The sequence below is a fragment of the Anolis sagrei genome, chromosome 6 (genome assembly GCF_037176765.1).
Source record: "Anolis sagrei isolate rAnoSag1 chromosome 6, rAnoSag1.mat, whole genome shotgun sequence".
NCBI lineage: Eukaryota > Metazoa > Chordata > Lepidosauria > Squamata > Dactyloidae > Anolis > Anolis sagrei.
This window is the reverse complement of record NC_090026.1, coordinates 8117598-8135686: the sequence shown is the minus strand read 5'-3', so window position 1 is coordinate 8135686 and position 18089 is coordinate 8117598. Positions and strand designations below refer to the sequence as shown.

General features: G+C 40.7%; 1 protein-coding gene across 1 annotated transcript in view; it reads left to right on the top strand.

Annotated features, from left to right (window-relative positions):
* The first annotated feature begins 1483 nt into the window (after positions 1–1483).
* IRF9 (interferon regulatory factor 9) overlaps positions 1484–18089 on the top strand; it is a 34329-nt gene continuing 17723 nt past the window's right edge. The window contains exons 1-4 of the mRNA XM_060779978.2: positions 1484–1549; positions 11510–11745; positions 16110–16287; positions 16441–16550. Of these exons, the coding sequence (XP_060635961.2) occupies positions 11557–11745; positions 16110–16287; positions 16441–16550 (477 nt within the window). The 5' untranslated portion in view covers positions 1484–1549; positions 11510–11556. The remainder of the gene's footprint in view (positions 1550–11509; positions 11746–16109; positions 16288–16440; positions 16551–18089) is intronic.

Here is an 18089-nt window from a genome sequence, read left to right as displayed (position 1 = left end):
TTGAATGCAATATTCCTGCTTCTTGGCAGGGGGTTGGACTGGATGGCCCATGAGGTCTCTTCCAACTCTTTGATTCTATGATTCTATGATTCTCAGAGAAAGCAGAAGCTCTTGTCAAACTACAACTCCCAGAACTCCATAACCCTTTGGCAGAGAAAGCAAAAGCTCTTGTCAAACTACAACTCCCAGGACTCCATAGCAGGGATTTATAGCAAGTCAAAGGGTTGTCAAACTGCATTGATTCCAAGATGCACCCTTTCTCAGAGAAAGCAGAAGCCCTTGTCAAACTACAACTCCCAGGACTCCATAGCAGGGATTTATAGCAAGTGAAAGGGTTGTCAAACTGCATTGATTCCAAGATGCACCCTTTCTCAGAGAAAGCAGAAACCCTTGTCAAACTACAACTCCCAAAACTCCATAACCCTTTGGCAGAGAAAGCAGAAGCCCTTGCCAAACTACAACTCCCAGGACTCCATAACAGGGATCCATAGCAAGTTAAAGGGGTGACAAGCTGCATTGATTCCACTGTGTAGATGCACCCTTTCTCAGAGAAAGCAGAAGCCCTTGTCAAACTACAACTCCCAGGACTCCATAGCAGGGATTTATAGCAAGATAAAGGGGTGTCAAGCTGCATTGATTCCAAGATGCACCCTTTGGCAGAGAAAGCAGAAGCCCTTGTCAAACTACAACTCCCAAAACTCCATAACCCTTTGGCAGAGAAAGCGAAAGCCCTTGCCAAACTACAACTCCCAGGACTCCATAGCAGGGATTTATAGCAAGTCAAAGGGGTGTCAAACTGCATTGATTCCAAGATGCACCCTTTCTCAGAGAAAGCAGAAACCCTTGTCAAACTACAACTCCCAGAACTCCATAACCCTTTGGCAGAGAAAGCAGAAGCCCTTGCCAATCTACAACTCCCAGGACTCCATAGCAGGGGATCCATAGCAAATTAAAGGGGTGTCAAACTGCATGGATTCCAAGATGCACCCTTTGGCAGAGAAAGCAGAAGCCCTTGTCAAACTACAACTCCCAGAACTCCATAACCCTTTGACAGAGGAAGCAGAAGCCCTTGACAAACTACAACTCCCAGCACTCCATAAAAGGGATCCATAGCAAGTTAAAGGGGTGACAAGCTGCATTAATTCCACTGTGTAGATGCACCCTTTTTCAGAGAAAGCAGAAGCCCTTGCCAAACTACAACTCCCAGGACTATATAGCAGAGATCTAAAGGGGTGTCAAGCTGCATTGATTCTACAGTGGCTTCTCCCAATAATAATAACAAGACTGTCCCCTTCTCGCCGCCGCCTGGATTTCCTTGCTCTCTGCTGCCGCCTGCAGGCCAATCCCGGCAGAGTCCAGCAAGAGCCAAGCACGTGATTTCTGGGAAAAGGAGCAAAGGAGTGAAGAAACAGAGGAGGGAGGAGGAGAGAAAAGAAGGAGGGAGGGAGGGAGGAAGAGAGAGAGAGAGAGAAAGGGAGAGAGAAAGGAGGTGTGCATCGCCAGCAGAGGAAAAGCCGGACTTGGAAGCAGAGCAACTTGCCCAGGAAAGGTGAAACTATTATTATTATTATTATTATTATTATTATCTCCCTTTATTATGATTTTGTCATTCTTTTGGCTGTAAAGTTAGAGGAATTCCTCTAATTCCTTCTTTGGAATTCAGAAAATACTCCAAAACTGTCCCAAAGTTAAGCTGAGACAGTGACACCTTTGCTTTCTAATGGGATACTTAGTTACATGCAGAAATATATTTGAAATATTGTATATTATCTCCAGCTTAGGTGTAAAGGGACTGTTGTTGTTGTTGTTGTTGTTGTTGACATCCTGTTTTCCCTCTCTTATGCACAAAATTAATAATATCTCACTTTCTGTGTGTCTTGCACAAAATTATTAAGAATGTTGTATGAAATTAGCTTCAGGCTAGGTGTCTATGGTGTATGTTGTTGCTGTTGTTGTTGTAGTTGTAGTTGTACAACAACTGAAGCAATAACAATATCCCACTTTTTATGTATCTTGCACCTAATAATTAAGAATATTGTCTACTATGGTGTATGTTGTAGTTCTTGTTGTTGTACAACAACAAAAGTAATAACAATATCCCACTTTTTGTGTGTCTTGCGCCAAATTATTAAGAATATTGTATACTATGGTGTATGTTGTTGTTGTTGTTGTTGTTGTTGTACAACAACAAAAGAAATAATAATATCCCACTTTTTGTGTGTCTTGCACAAAATTATTAGGAATATTGTATAAGATTACCTCCAGGCTAGATGTCTATGGTGTATATTGTTGCTGTTGTTGTTGTTGTACAACTGAAGCAATAATAATATCCCACTTTTTGTGTATCTTGCACAAAATTATTAAGAATGTTGTATGACATTAGCTTCAAGCTAGGTTCTATGGTGTATGTTGTTGTTGTAGTACAACAACTGAAGCAATAATAATATCCCACTTTTGTGTATCTTGCACAAAATTATTAAGAATATTGTATACTATGGTGTATTTTCTTGTTGTTGTTGTTGTACAACAACAAAAGCAATAATAATATCCCACTTTTTGTGTGACTAGCACAAAATTATTAGGTATAAGGTATAAGATTACCTCCAGGCTAGAGGTCTATGGTGTATGTTGTTGTTGTTGTTGTTGTACAACAACTGAAGAAATAACAATACCGCACTTTTTGTGTGTCTTGCACAAAATTATTAAGAATATTGTATAAGATTGCCTTTAGGCTAGATGTCTATGGTGTATGTTGTTGTTATTGTTGTACAACAACAAAAGCAATAATAATATCCCACTTTTTGTGTGTCTTACACAAAATTATTGAGAATATTGTATAAAATTACCTCCAGGCTAGGTGTATATGGTGTGTGTATGTTGTTCTTGTTGTTGTACAACAACAACAAAAGCAGTAATAATATCCCACTGTTTGTGTGTCTTGCACAAAATTATTAAGAATATTGTATAAGATTGCCTCCAGGCTAGATGTTTATGTTGTATGTTGTTGTTATTATTGTTGTACAACAACAAAAGCAATAATAATCTCCCACTTCTATGGTGTATGTTGTTGTTGTTGTACAACAACAAAAGCAATAATAATATCACACTTTTTGTGTGTCTTGCACAAAATTATTAAGAATATTGTATAAGATTGCCTCCAGGCTAGATGTTTATGTTGTATGTTGTTGTTGTTATTATTGTTGTTGTACAACAACAAAAGCAATAATAATGTCCCACTTTTTGTGTGTCTTGCACAAAATTATTAAGAATATTGCATAAGATTACTTCCAGGTTAGGTGTATATGGTGTATGTTGTTGTTGTTTTTGTTGAACAACAACAAAAGCAATAATAATACCCCACTTTTTGTGTGTCTTGCACAAAATTATTAAGAATATTGTATACTATGGTGTATTTTCTTGTTGTTGTTGTTGTACAACAACAAAAGCAATAATAATATCCCACTTTTTGTGTGTCTTGCACAAAATTATTAGGTATAAGGTATAAGATTACCTCCAGGCTAGAGGTCTATGGTGTATGTTGTTGATGTTGTACAACAACAAAAGCAATAATAATATCGCACATTTTGTGTGTCTTGCACAATTTTTTTTTGTCGTGTCATTGGGGGCGGTGGCGCAATTATTAAGAATATTGTATAAGATTACCTCCAGGCTAGATGTCTATGGTGTATGTATGTATGTTGTTGTTGTACAACAACAAAAGCAATATTAATATCCCACTTTTTGCCTGTCTTGCACCAAATTATTAAGAATGTTGTGTAAGATTGCCTCCAGGCTAGATGTCTATGGCGTTTGTTGTTGTTGTTGTTGTTGTATTAAATTACCTTCAGGTTAGGTGTATAAGATGTATATTGTTGTTGTTGTTGTTGTATTAAATTACCTTCAGGTTAGGTGTATAAGATGTATATTGTTGTTGTTGTTGTATTAAATTACATTCAGGTTAGGTGTATAAGATGTATATTGTTGTTGTTGTTGTATTAAATTACCTTCAGGTTAGGTGTATAAGATGTATATTGTTGTTGTTGTTGTTGTATTAAATTACATTCAGGTTAGGTGTATAAGATGTAGATGATTATTATTGTTATTATTATTATTATTATACTATTATTATATGGTACTAGCCATTCTCTGCCACACATTGCTGTGTCCCAGTCTGTGTATATGTGTTTTGTGTGTGTATATGTGTGCATATATTTGTGTATATGTGTATATATGTGTGTTTGTGTATATTTTTGTGGTTTTGCGTATGTGTTGTATTTTTTTTTTTGGCTTTTTAAGTCCTTTCCACTGTGTTTTTCAGCGTTTTTATGAGTGATGGTCACTTGTTGGCCTGATAGGTGTATTGTGTCCAAATTTAGTGTCAATTCATCCAGTGGTTTTTGAGTTATGTTAAACCCACAAACGAACATTACATTTTAATTTATATAGATAATGTACTGTAGTAATAATAATATACTGTATTATTATTATTATTATTATTATTACAGTATATTATTATTATTACAATATATTATTACAGTATATTATTATTATCACGTAGTGCTGATGTGAGCAAGGTAGGAAATAATTTTATTTCTTTCCCACCGCTCCTCGTGGCTCAAAGCAGGTGAGAAATAAATATTTATATTTATATTCCACTTTCTGTGTATCTCACACACAGTTCTAAATATATTGTATTAAATTACCCTTGGTGTATAAGATGTATATTATTATTCTATACTATTATCACATAGTATAATAATATTATAATAATATACTCATATACAGTAGTATCTAATAATAATAATAATATACTATAATAGTATAAGATGTATATTGTTATCAATAATAAGAATAATAGTAATAATAATTTTATTTCTTACCTGCCTCTCCTTGTCGCTTGAGGCAGGTAAGAAATAAATATAAATATTAATATCCCACTTTCTGTGTATCTCACACACAGTTCTTAAAATACTGCATTAAATTACCTTGTTGTTGTGGTTCATTCGTTCAGTCATTTCCGACTCTTTGTGACCTAAAATACTGTATTAAATTACCTTCAAGTTACGCGTATAAGATGTCTATTATTATTATTTGAAACACAACAAGATTAGTACACAGCAAATAAGATCACTAGGCTGGTTGTTGTATTGGATCACACGTCGGACACTTCCCAAGTGCATTATTATTATTATTATTATTATTATTATTATTATTATTATTTACTATTATTATATTGTATAATAATAATAATAATAATAATAATAGTATAAGATGTATATTAATAGTAATAATAATTTTATTTCTTACCTGCCTCTCCTTGTGGCTCGAGGCAAGTAAGAAATAAATATCAATTTTAATATCCCACTTTCTGTGTATTAAAATATTGCATTAAATTATCTTCAGCCTAGGCGTATAAGATGCCTATTATTATTCTTTGAAACACAACAAGATTAGTACACAGCAAACAAGATCACTATGCTGGTTGTTGTATTGGATCACACGTCGGACACTTCCCAAGTGTCTAGGACTATTATTATTATTATTATTATTATTATTATTATCCTCTTATTATATACTATAATAATAATATACTATTATTATTTTGTATCATAATAAGACAAAACACAAAGTTTGCAAGCTTGGTAGTTGATTAAATGCCCTTTGACCAGTATCTGGCCACTTGGAGTATACTACTTTTACTTACTTAGGTGATCCCTCGTTGGACGAGTAAGATGGTCTTCCTTGATGAGTATTTTTGTGGGTTTGTAGGTGGCTGTGGAGCCCTATTCTTGCTCTGCATCTTCTCCCACAGTGAAGGCATTGGTTTCCAGGTGGAAGGCGGTCCCGGTCGGGGTTGGCTTGACGCGCCTTCCTCCTGGCACGTTTGTCTCTTTCACCCTCCACTCGTGCCTCCTCGAATTCTGCAGCACTGCTGGTCACAGCTGACCTCCAGCTGGAGCGCTCAAGGGCCAGGGCTTCCCAGTTCTCAGTGTCTATGCCAGAGTTTTTAAGGTTGGCTTTGAGCCCATCTTTAAATCTCTTTTCCTGTCCGTTTTCCGTTCTTAAGTTCAGAGTACAGCAACTGCTTTGGGAGACGATGGTCAGGCATCCGGACAATGTGGCTGGTCCAGCGGAGTTGATGGCAGAGGACCATCGCTTCAATGCTGGGGGTCTTTGCTTCTTCCAGCACGCTGACATTTGTCCGCCTGTCTTCCCAAGAGATTTGCAGGATTTTCCGAAGGCAGCGCTGATGGAATCGTTCCAGGAGTTGCATGTGACGTCTGTAGACAGTCCACGTTTCGCAGGCATAGAGCAGGGTTGGGAGGACAATAGCTTTATAGACAAGCCCCTTGGTCTCCCTACGGATGTCCTTGTCCTCAAACACTCTCTGCTTCATTTGGGAAAATGCTGCACTCGCAGAGCTCAAACTTGAAGTATAATAATAATAATAATAATAATAATAATAATAATAATATACTATTATTATTATACTTCAAGTGGCCAGATACTGGTCAAAGGACATTTAATCAACTACCAAGCTTGCAAACTTTGTGTTTTGTCTTTCTGTTTGTTTGTTTTGTCAAAAATGTAATACAAATGTCTGGTTGCTCCTGACATGACAAATAAATAAATAAATAAATAAATACTGTATAATAATAATAGTATAAGATGTATATTAATAGTAATAATAATTTTATTTCTTACCCACCTCTTCTTGTGGCTCGAGGCAGGTAAGAAATAAATATCAATATTAATAAGAAATAAATATTAATATCCCACTCTCTGTGTATCTCACACAGTTATTAAAAATTGTATTAAATTACCTTCAGGCTTGGTGTATAAGGTGCAAATTATTCTTATTATCATGATGATGATGATGATGATCAATAATAAGGATAATAATTGTTGTTATTTATTTATTATTTATTTGCCTTACTTATATACCGCTGTTCTCAGCCCGAAGGCGACTCACAGCGGTTCACAACAAATACGAACAGCAAAAATTCAGTGCTACAGTATAAAAACAGTTAACAACCTAACACATTACACAGTTAATAAACAGTTACTACAATACCCATTCACTGTCATCTCGTCATCAAAAACATGTTCCAGATTCGTCATCCATTGTTCCATTCCAGTGTTCATTAACCAATCATTGCACTAATTATTCGAACGCCTGCTCAAACAGCCAGGTCTTCACCTTTTTGTGGAATACCATTAGAGATGGTGCTAGTCTAATGTCCGTAGGAAGGGCGTTCCACAGCCGAGGAGCCACCACCGAGAAGGCCCTATCTCTCGTCCCCGCCAGGCGTGCCCGTGAGGCAGGCGGGTTTCGAGAGCAGGGCCTCCCCGGACGATCTCAAAGTCCTGGTGGGCTCGTAGGTCGAGATGCGGTCGGATAGGTATCTTGGGCCGGAACCGTTTAGGGCTTTATAGGCCAACGCCAGCACCTTGAATTGAGCCCGGTAGCAAATCGGCAGCCAGTGGAGCTGGTACAACAAGGGCGTCCCGCTCCTGTTAGTATCATGGCTGTTGCACGTTGGACCAATTGAAGCTTCCAGGCCGTCTTCAAGGGCAACCCCATGTAGAGAGCGTTGCAGTAGTCTAAACGGGATGTAACCAGAGCGTGGACTACTGTGGCCAAGTCAGACTTCCCAAGGTACGGGCGCAGCTGGCACACAAGTTTTAACTGTGCGAATGCTCCCCTGGCCACTGCCAAAACCTGAGGTTCCAGGCTCAGCGATGAGTCCAGGATCACACCCAAGCTGCGAACCTGCGTCTTCAGGGGGAGTGTGACCCCGTCCAACACAGGCTGTAACCCTATGCCCTGTTCGGCCTTGCGACTGACCAGGAGTACCTCTGTCTTGTCTGGATTCAATTTCAATTTGTTCGCCCTCATCCAGACCGTCACAGCGGCCAGGCACCGGTTCAGGACCTGGACAGCCTCCTTAGTAGCGGGTGGGAAGGAGTGACGGAGTTATAATAATGGAATCCTAGGATAGGAAGAGACCCCCAAGGGCCATCCAGTCCAGTCCCTTTTGGCAAATTGGAGAAGCACAATCTAACCATTGGCCCAGTGGTTCTGTTGTTTTTAAGGTACTCACGACGACAAGTCCTTTTTTATATATATAGATGAACAGGAATGGTGAATCATAGAATCATAGAATCAAAGAGTTGGAAGAGACCTCATGGGCCATCCAGTCCAACCCCATTCTGCCAAGAAGCAGGAATATTGCATTCAAATCACCCCTGACAAATGACCATCCAGCCTCTGCTTAAAAGCTTCCAAAGAAGGAGCCTCCACCACACTCCGGGGCAGAGAGTTCCACTGCTGAACGGCTCTCACAGTCAGGAAGTTCTTCCTCATGTTCAGATGGAATCTCCTCTCTTGTAGTTTGAATTATTTAGGTTTTTTTAAAGGATACAGGCAATTCCACAATAGAATCCATGGCAATTTGTTTCTGCGTGGATGAACTACAACAATCCTTGAGGTTTGGCCAACTTTGGCTTTGCTCTCGCACAAGTGGGGCACTCCTCCTGGCAAACTAGACAGCCCTTTGTTTTCCTCTGTTGTGATTCATCGCATGTTGGGAGAAAAAATGGGATGCAAAGCAAGTAAATGATTAATCCCAGATCATAGGAATGTGTTAGTCACTGCTGAGTTGCATCGATACTGTGGGTGCATTATTCTTGGGAATGTGACTAATTTTAGATATTTACACTGACCATATAATCCAGTTTCTGAATCCAGATTGTCTGCTTGGAACTGGATTATATGGCAGTGTTGACGCACATAATCCGGTTCAAAACTGATAATCTGGATTCAGAAAGTGTCTTATATGGTCAGTGTTGATCAGGCATGGGCAAACTTGGTCCCTCCAGGTGTTTTGGACTTCAACTCCCACAATTCCTAACAGCCGGTAGGCTGTTAGGAATTGTGGGAGTTGGAGTCCAAAATACCTGGAGGGACCAAGTTTGCCTGATTACACACCTGGTTTAGTACACACCTGGTTTAGATCCAGCCTAAGACAATAGTGGACTCTCTCTCTCTCTCTCTCTCTAGTAGGTGTGTCTACATTGGATAATTAATGCAGTTTGACACCACTTTAGCTGCCATAACTTAATGCTATGGGATGTTGGGGGTTGTAGTTTAGTGAGGCACCAGCACTCTTGGTCAGAGAAAGCAAAATGTAAAACTGCAAATCCCATGACTCCGTAGCATTATTATTATTAATAATAATAATAATAATAAACAAGTGTTCGACTTGTGATTTTGTGATACGAAATCCAGCATATAGATCTCGTTTGCTGTGACATATTGTGTTTTTGTGCCAGTAAAATAATAATAATAATAATAATAATAATAATATCCAGCATATAGATCTCGTTTGCTGTGACATACTGTGTTTTTGTGCCAGTAAAATAATAATAATAATAATAATAATAATAATATCCAGCATATAGATCTCGTTTGCTGTGACATACTGTGTTTTTGTGCCAGTAAAATAATAATAATAATAATAATAATAATAATACAGCATATAGATCTCATTTGCTGTGATATACTGTGTATTAGTGTCAGTATAATAATAATAATAATAATAATAATAATAATAATAAACTTTATTTATTCCCTGCCACCATCTCCTCAAAGGGGACTCGGAGCGGCTTATATGAGGCCAAGCCCAGCAATAAATTACAGCAAAATAAAATATAAACAACAAAAATAACCACAATAAAATAAATAAGCGATTCAAGTAAAATAAACAATGCAAAATAACATAATGGAAAATCAAACACAGTTGCCGGGCCAAATGCACAACATAAAATAATAAAACTCTGGATGAGATAGCAATGAAAAAAATATATTTGTGGGGGAGGAGCTCGTAGTGGTATCAAACCGCATTAAGTCTCCAATGTAGATGCGCTTTTAGGTGGCTTTGCAGAAAGGAGATTCTTCATCAAAGGCTGATTTGTCAACCCAAGTATGCTTTGATTCTCCTCCTTTCCCCCTTTCCTTTCTTTTCTTTTGTCTCCCACCTCTTATATTTGGTTTGTAGTTTTGCCAAGACCTACGTCTCTCTCCTCTCCGAAAGTTCAAGTTGATGTCATTATCTTTGTTTTATTCTCACTTCCTGGTACTTGTGGTGCGGACGCCCACTCTATGCCTGTGCCTTCTTTTGGTGTGGCCATGCAGGCACTTCTTAGATCAGGAAACAATTTCTCGGGCTACATCTACTCCAGTGTTTCTCAACCTGGGGTCCGGGACCAGATGAGAAAAACCAAGGTGCTCTTCCAGCAGGCACCAGCCAATCCCTCTCCAATGCCAGAAATACAGCTTAATGGTGCAACATGAGAAACTGTTGACCATTTCCACTTCCTTGGCAGCCACCTCTCCACAAAAGTCAACATTGACACTGAAATACCACACCGCCCGAGCTCTGCGAGTGCAGCTTTTTTCCGAATGAAGCAGAAAGTGTTTGAGGACCGGGACATCCATAGGGATGCCAAGGTGCTTGTTTATAAAGCTATTGTCCTCCCAACCTTGCTATGTGTCTGCAAAAAGTGGACTGTCTACAGATGTCACACTTAACTCCTGGAACGATTCCTTCAGCGTTGCCTCTGAAAAATCCTGCAAATCTCTTGGGAAGACAGGTGGACAAATGTCAGCGTGCTGGAAGAAGCAAAGACCACCAGCACTGAAGCGATGGTCCTCTGCCATCAACTCCGCTGGACTGGCCACGTTGTCTGGATGCCCAACCGTCTCCCAAAGCAGTTGCTCTACTCCAAACTTAGGAATGGAAAACGGAATGTTGGTGGCCAGGGAAAGAGATTTAAAGATGGGCTCAAAGCCAACCTTAAAAACTCTGGCATAGACACTGAGAACTGGGAAGCCCTGGCCCTTGAGTGCTCCAGCTGGAGGTCAGCTGTGACCAGAAGTGCTGTAGAATTTGAAGAGGCACAAATGGAAGGTGAAAGAAACGTGCCAAGAGGAAGGCGTGTCAAGCCAACCCCGACCGAGACCGGCTTCCACCTCACAGCAGGAGAAGATGCGGATCAAGAATAGGGCTCCACGGTCACGTACGGACCCACCGCCAGGACACTGATCTTGGAAGACTATCCTACTCGGACAACGAGGGATTGCCTTCTGGGCACACAGAAGACTGCGCGCTGGCTCCACGAGATGCAGAACCAACCTTAAGAAATGGGGCTACAATGCAGAGCCCACGACACGTGAGTGCAGAAAAAAGCAAACCACAGACCACTGACAATGCAGCCTGAGCCCTGCCACATGCACAATGGAGGACCTTCTCACAGTGACACCAGAGGCACTCCAAGAGGCAGGCCAAGTTTAACTTTGTGTTTTTAAAAACATTATAAATGTACCCTCTCTTAGCTTCTGACACTAAATGAATAAATAGTGGACTTGAGTTCCTATCTTTTAGAAAGGAACGACAAAAATAAAAGGATGATGATGATTGTGATGATGTTTCCCCTCTTATTTCAGGATTTTCCTCACTTCCTCCTTTGCTGCAAACCTTTTCCTCTCCTCCGATGGCGACGCCACGGAAAGGCATGCGCAGGACCCGGCAGTTGCGCCAGTGGACGGTGGAGCAAGTGGAGAGCGGGAAATTCCCCGGTCTCGTTTGGGACGATCCGCCGGCCAAGACCATGTTCCGCATCCCATGGAAACATGCTGGGAAACATGAGTTCCGACATGATGAAGACGCCGGGTTTTTCAAGGTATTGCATTCCTTGTTTACATCGACACTGACCACTTAGGTTCTAATGCAGGCCTGGGCCAAATTGGGCCCTCCAGGTGTTTTGGACTTCAACTCCCACAATTCCTAACAGCCGGGAGTTGAAGTCCAAAACACCTGGAGGGCCCAAGTTGGCCCAGGCCTAGTCTACACTAAATGATAATCCAGTTCAAAGCACATCATTTGGATTTTATTTGTGTTATTGTTGTTGTTGTTACCCCACTTCCGTCTCTGAAACGAATCCCAAAGTGTCTGTGCCCATTCCAGAACATACAACAGGGAATAAACTATGGCAGTGGTTCTCAACCTGGGGGTCGGGACCCCTGGAGGGGTCGCGAGGGGGTGTAAGAGGGGTCGCCAAAGACCATCACAGACAGTTTTTTGTTGGTCATGGGGGTTCTGTGTGGGAAGATTGGCCTAATTCTATCGTTGGTGGGCTTCTGAATGCTCTTTGGTTGTAGGTGAACTATAAATCCCAGCAACTACAACTCCCAAATGTCAAGGTCTATTTCCCCCAAACTCCACCAATGTCTATTTCCCCCAAACTCCACCAGTGTTCACATTTGGGCATATTGAATATTCGTGCCAAGTTTGATCCAGATCCATCATTGTTTGAATCCACAGTGCTCTGGGTGTAGGCAAACTACAACTCCCAAACTCAAGGTCAATGCCCACCAAACCCTTCCAGTATTTTCTGTTGGTCATGGGAGTTCTGTGTGCCAAATTTGGTCCAATTCCATCGTTGGTAGAGTTCAGAATGCTCTTGGATTGTAGGTGAACTATAAATCCCAGCAACTACAACTCCCAAATGTCAAGGTCTATTTCCCCCAAACTCCACCAATGTCTATTTTCCCCAAACTCCACCAGTGTTCACATTTGGGCATATTGAATATTCGTGCCAAGTTTGATCCAGATCCATCATTGTTTGAATCCACAGTGCTCTCTGGGTGTAGGCAAACTACAACTCCCAAACTCAAGGTCAATGCCCACCAAACCCTTCCAGTATTTTCCGTTGGTCATGGGAGTTCTGTGTGCCAAATTTGGTCCAATTCCATCGTTGGTAGAGTTCAGAATGCTCTTGGATTGTAGGTGAACTATAAATCCCAGCAACTACAACTCCCAAATGTCAAGGTCTATTTCCCCCAAACTCCACCAATGTCTATTTTCCCCAAACTCCAACAGTGTTCACATTTGGGCATATTGAATATTCGTGCCAAGTTTGATCCAGATCCATCATTGTTTGAATCCACAGTGCTCTCTGGGTGTAGGCAAACTACAACTCCCAAACTCAAGGTCAATGCCCACCAAACCCTTCCAGTATTTTCCGTTGGTCATGGGAGTTCTGTGTGCCAAATTTGGTCCAATTCCATCGTTGGTATAGTTCAGAATGCTCTTGGATTGTAGGTGAACTATAAATCCCAGCAACTACAACTCCCAAATGACAAAATCAATCCTCCCACCCCAACCCCACCAGTATTCAAATTAGGGCATATTGCGTATTTGTGCCAAATTTGGTCCAGTGAATAAGAATACATCCTGCATATCAGATATTTACATAACGATTCATAACAGGAGCAAAATTACAATTAAGAAGTAGCAATGAAAATAATTTAATGGCTGGGGGTCACCACAACATGACGAACGGTATTAAGGGGTCGCGGCATTAGGAAGGTTGAGAACCACTGAACTATGGGGAAATCCACGTAGGCTGAGTCTACACTGTAGAATTAATAATTACACCACTTTAACTCTCAGTTTATTGACCTCAGAGTAACTGCTAAGAGGCACAAAAAATAAATCAATGAAGCGTGCTAATCAATTCTAAGCCCGGAGCGGCTCTTAAAGATTTATTGCTATTTCTAAAATAGCAATAAAACTATATACAGGAGTAGCCAAAGACACATCTTTCCTCTTAGCCATACATCGCTGGAAGAGAACATGTGCTGTTATCACATCTCTGGAATGTATGATGCAACAGGAACTGTCCAAAGTTACACTCTACATAAATCATAGGTCTGTGCATTTAACCCTTGCACAGCATTACATTTCTACACCGAATACAGAGTTTATCATAGAATCATAGAATCAAAGAGTTGGAAGAGACCTCATGGGCCATCCAGTCCAACCCCCTGCCAAGAAGCAGGAATATTGCATTCCAATCACCCCTGACAAATGGCCATCCAGCCTCTGTTTAAAAGCTTCCAAAGAAGGAGCCTCCACCACACTCCGGGGCAGAGAGTTCCACTGCTGAACGGCTCTCACAGTCAGGAAGTTCTTCCTCATGTTCAGGTGGAATCTCCTCTCTTGTAGTTTGAAGCCATTGTTCCATTGCGTCCTAGTCTCCAAGGAAGCAGAAAACAAGCTTGCTCCCTCCTCCCTGTGGCTTCCTCTCACATATTTATACATGGCTATCATATCTCCTCTCAGCCTTCTCTTCTTCAGGCTAAACATGCCCAGTTATCTATCTATATAAATAAAATCTATATAAATAGATTATCTATCTGTATAAATAGATTATCTATCTATATCAATAAAAATGTAATGTTCGTTTGTGGGATTAACAGAACTCAAAAACCACTGGGGGAATTGACACCAAATTTGGACACAAGGCACCTAACAACCCAATGTCTGTCCTTCACTCAAAAAATTGATTTTGTCATTTGGGAGTTGTAGTTGCTGGGATTTATAGTTCACCTACAATCATAGAGCATTCTGAACGCCACCAATGATGGAATTTAGCCAAACTTGGCACACAGTTCTCCCATGGCCAACAGAAAATACTGGAAGGGTTTGGTGAGCAGTGTACTTTGGTTTTGGATTTGTAGTGCACCTACATCCAAACATCACTGTGGACTCAAACAATGATGGATCTGGACCAAACTCTACATGAATACTCAATATGCCCAAATGTGAACACTTGTGGAGTTTGGGGAAAATAGAATCTTGACATTTGGGAGTTGCAGTTGCTGGGATTTATAGTTCACCTACAATCACAGAGCATTCTGAATGCCACCAATGATGGAATTGAGCCAAATTTGGCACACAGTTCTCCCATGGCCAAAATACTGGAAGGGTTTGGCGAGCAGTGTCCTTTGGTTTTGGAGTTGCAGTTCACCTACATCCAAACATCACTGCGGACTCAAACAATGATGGATCTGGACCAAACTCTACACGAATACTCAATATGCCCAAATGTGAACACTTGTGGAGTTTGGGGAAAATAGAATCTTGACATTTGGGAGTTGCAGTTGCTAGGATTTATAGTTCACCTACAATCATAGAGCATTCTGAACCCCACCAATGATAGAATTGGGCCAAACCTCCCACACAGAACCCCCATGTGGGCCACAGCAACGCGTGGCAGGGGACGGCTAGTCTATATAAATAAAAATGTAATGTTTGTTTGTGGGATTAACATAACTCAAAAACCACTTGACGAATTGATACGAAATTTGGACACAATACACCTAACCGTCTAACAAATGTCCATCAGCCCTAAAAACACACACACACAAACACACAAAACCACAGTGGAACAGACTTAAAAACCCAAAAAACACAATATATACATATACACTTATATACATATACACATGCACACATTCATACACATCCACGTATGTATGTGAGTGTGTGTGTGTCTGTGTGTGTGTGTGTGTGTGTATATATATATATATATATGCACAAACACCTACAAATATATACACACATACATACGTGGATGTGTATGAATGTGTGCATTCATATATTTGTGTATTTGTGTGTTTATATGTGTGTGTGTGTGTATATATATATATATATGCACAAACACCCACAAATATACACACACACACATATACACACAAATATGCATATAGACAAGCACACACATATATACAATATGCATGTACACATATAAACACACAAATACACAAATATATGCACACATATATATACACACAGATATATACACACACACACCCACACCCACACACACACACACACACACACACATATATATATCTATATATATATGCACACACATATATACAAAAAAATATACACACACACATAAATACATATATATACACACACAAAACACATATACACAGACTGGGCCACAGCACTGCATGGCAGGGGACGGCTAGTAAACAATATGTCATCACATTTAAACCACAGTACTGGCATTAACTGCCTTTTGGCTCAAGGCCTTCGAGGATAATTCCCAGGATTCCATAGCATAGAGGCATGTCGGTTCCAAGTGGCGTCAAACCGCATTAATTCTATATTGTAGATGCACCATTCATCTGAAATAGTTCCTCTTGAAGAACAGTTCGGCTGGTTCGATCCTTTCTTTTGATTTCTCAGGCTTGGGCCGTCTTTAAAGGCAAGTGCAACTCCAACGACCCTGCGACTTGGAAGACCCGCGTCCGGTGCGCTTTGAGCAAGAGTTCGGAGTTCGAGGAGATGCCGGAGCTTTCGAGGTTGGACATCGCCGAGCCTTACAAGGTCTACCGTTTGGTGCCGGTGTCTGAACAGCTGGCAGGTAAGGAAGCCAAACCTCCAATCCCAGGATTCTGTAGCCTTGAGCCATAGCAGTTAAAGTGGCATCAAAGTGCATTAACTCTACAGTGTAGATCCCTTGGAGAGTGTATTTAGTATGTCCTCCTTCCATGCGCCTCTCCTTTCTCCTCTTAAGGGTGTAAAACTGAGACGTCGAAGAAGACAAAGGCCGGACGATCCATAAAACCCAGTGATCCCATAGAGAGCATTATTCAGCCTGCAGGGTCCCTTTCAATGATCAAAATGGTAAGTACGAAAGAAGGGAAGGGTTTCGTCCCTCCAGTCCAGTTTGTGTAGTGGATTCTGTTGGAATAGCATTAGTAGCCCACAGAATTTCTCAGCCCCTTTTACTCTCAATGTGGAGCCCCCGGTGGCGCAGTGGGTTAAACCCCTGTGCCGGCAGGACTGAAGACCAACAGGTCGCAGGTTCGAATCCAGGGAGAGGCGGATGAGCTCCCTCTATTAGCTCCAGCTCCTCATGTGGGGACATGAGAGAAGCCTCCCACAAGGATGATAGAACATCAAAAGTCATCCAGGCGTCCCCTGGGCAACGTCCTTGCAGACGGCCAATTCTCTCACAACAGGAGCAGTTGCTCCTGACACAACAAAAAAAAACCTCAATGTGATAAAAACTCAAAAAATACACATGAGTCTGTTACTTTAACAAAAATATAGTTCTACTCATTGTAGGTCAAAAACATAAAGCAAAAACAGAAAAATTATTCTCACCAATATACAACAAACAAGTCATCCTGAGTCCCTCTTCAGAAGTTGAGATAGGACGGGATATAAAAGCCCAAAATAAATGTATATAAAAAATAAACAGTATATCCTGTGAGTCTTTTTTTACACGACAATATGCAAACACATAGCAAAATAATATAGTCCCTCTACTTAGTTATCAGTAGACTGTTCTTATCTTGTCATAAACAAGCAGTTTCCTTGGCACTCCAAACTTCAGCTTCAGGATGCTGCGTAACCACTCCCAGCAACAGCCAAAAGTTTCTTCATTTCAAACGAGCCATTAAGCTAAGCCAAATGCTTATTTGCTATATGATAGCAATGTATAAATATGTGAGAGGAAGCCACAAGGAGGAGGGAGCAAGCTTGTTTTCTGCTTCCTTGGAGACTAGGACACGAAGCAATGGCTTCAAACTACAAGAAAGGAGATTCCATCTGAACATGAGGAAGAACTTCCTGACTGTGAGAGCCGTTCAGCAGTGGAACTCTCTGCCCGGAGTGTGGTGGAGGCTCCTTCTTTGGAAGCTTTTAAACAGAGGCTGGATGGCCATCTGTCAGGGGTGATTTGAATGCAATATTCCTGCTTCTTGGCAGAATGGGGTTGGACTGGATGGCCCATGAGGTCTCTTCCAACTCTTTGATTCTATGTTTCTATGAAAAGCTCAAAGCTTGCAAATCTAGTGCCCTGTTACATGCTGAAGCAGATAACACACCCAATTAACTTGTAACAGAAAAGATTCTGATCCTGCCTGTTACTTAGAAAAGCCTATTGTAAACCTCTAGTAGCAACAGATTCCTTGTTGTTGTTGTGTTTATTTATACACCACTTTTTCTCTCCACAAAGGAGGCTGACATTCAAAGCATTTCAATACGATTCAAAATCCAAATATTTAAACATTAAAATAGAATTAACATCCATGGTATTCATTAATGTGTTCTTGTTGTTACACATAGAATCATAGAGTTGGAAGAGACCTCGTGGGCCATCCAGTCCAACCCCATCCTGCCAAGAAGCAGGAATATTGCATTCAAATCACCCCCCAC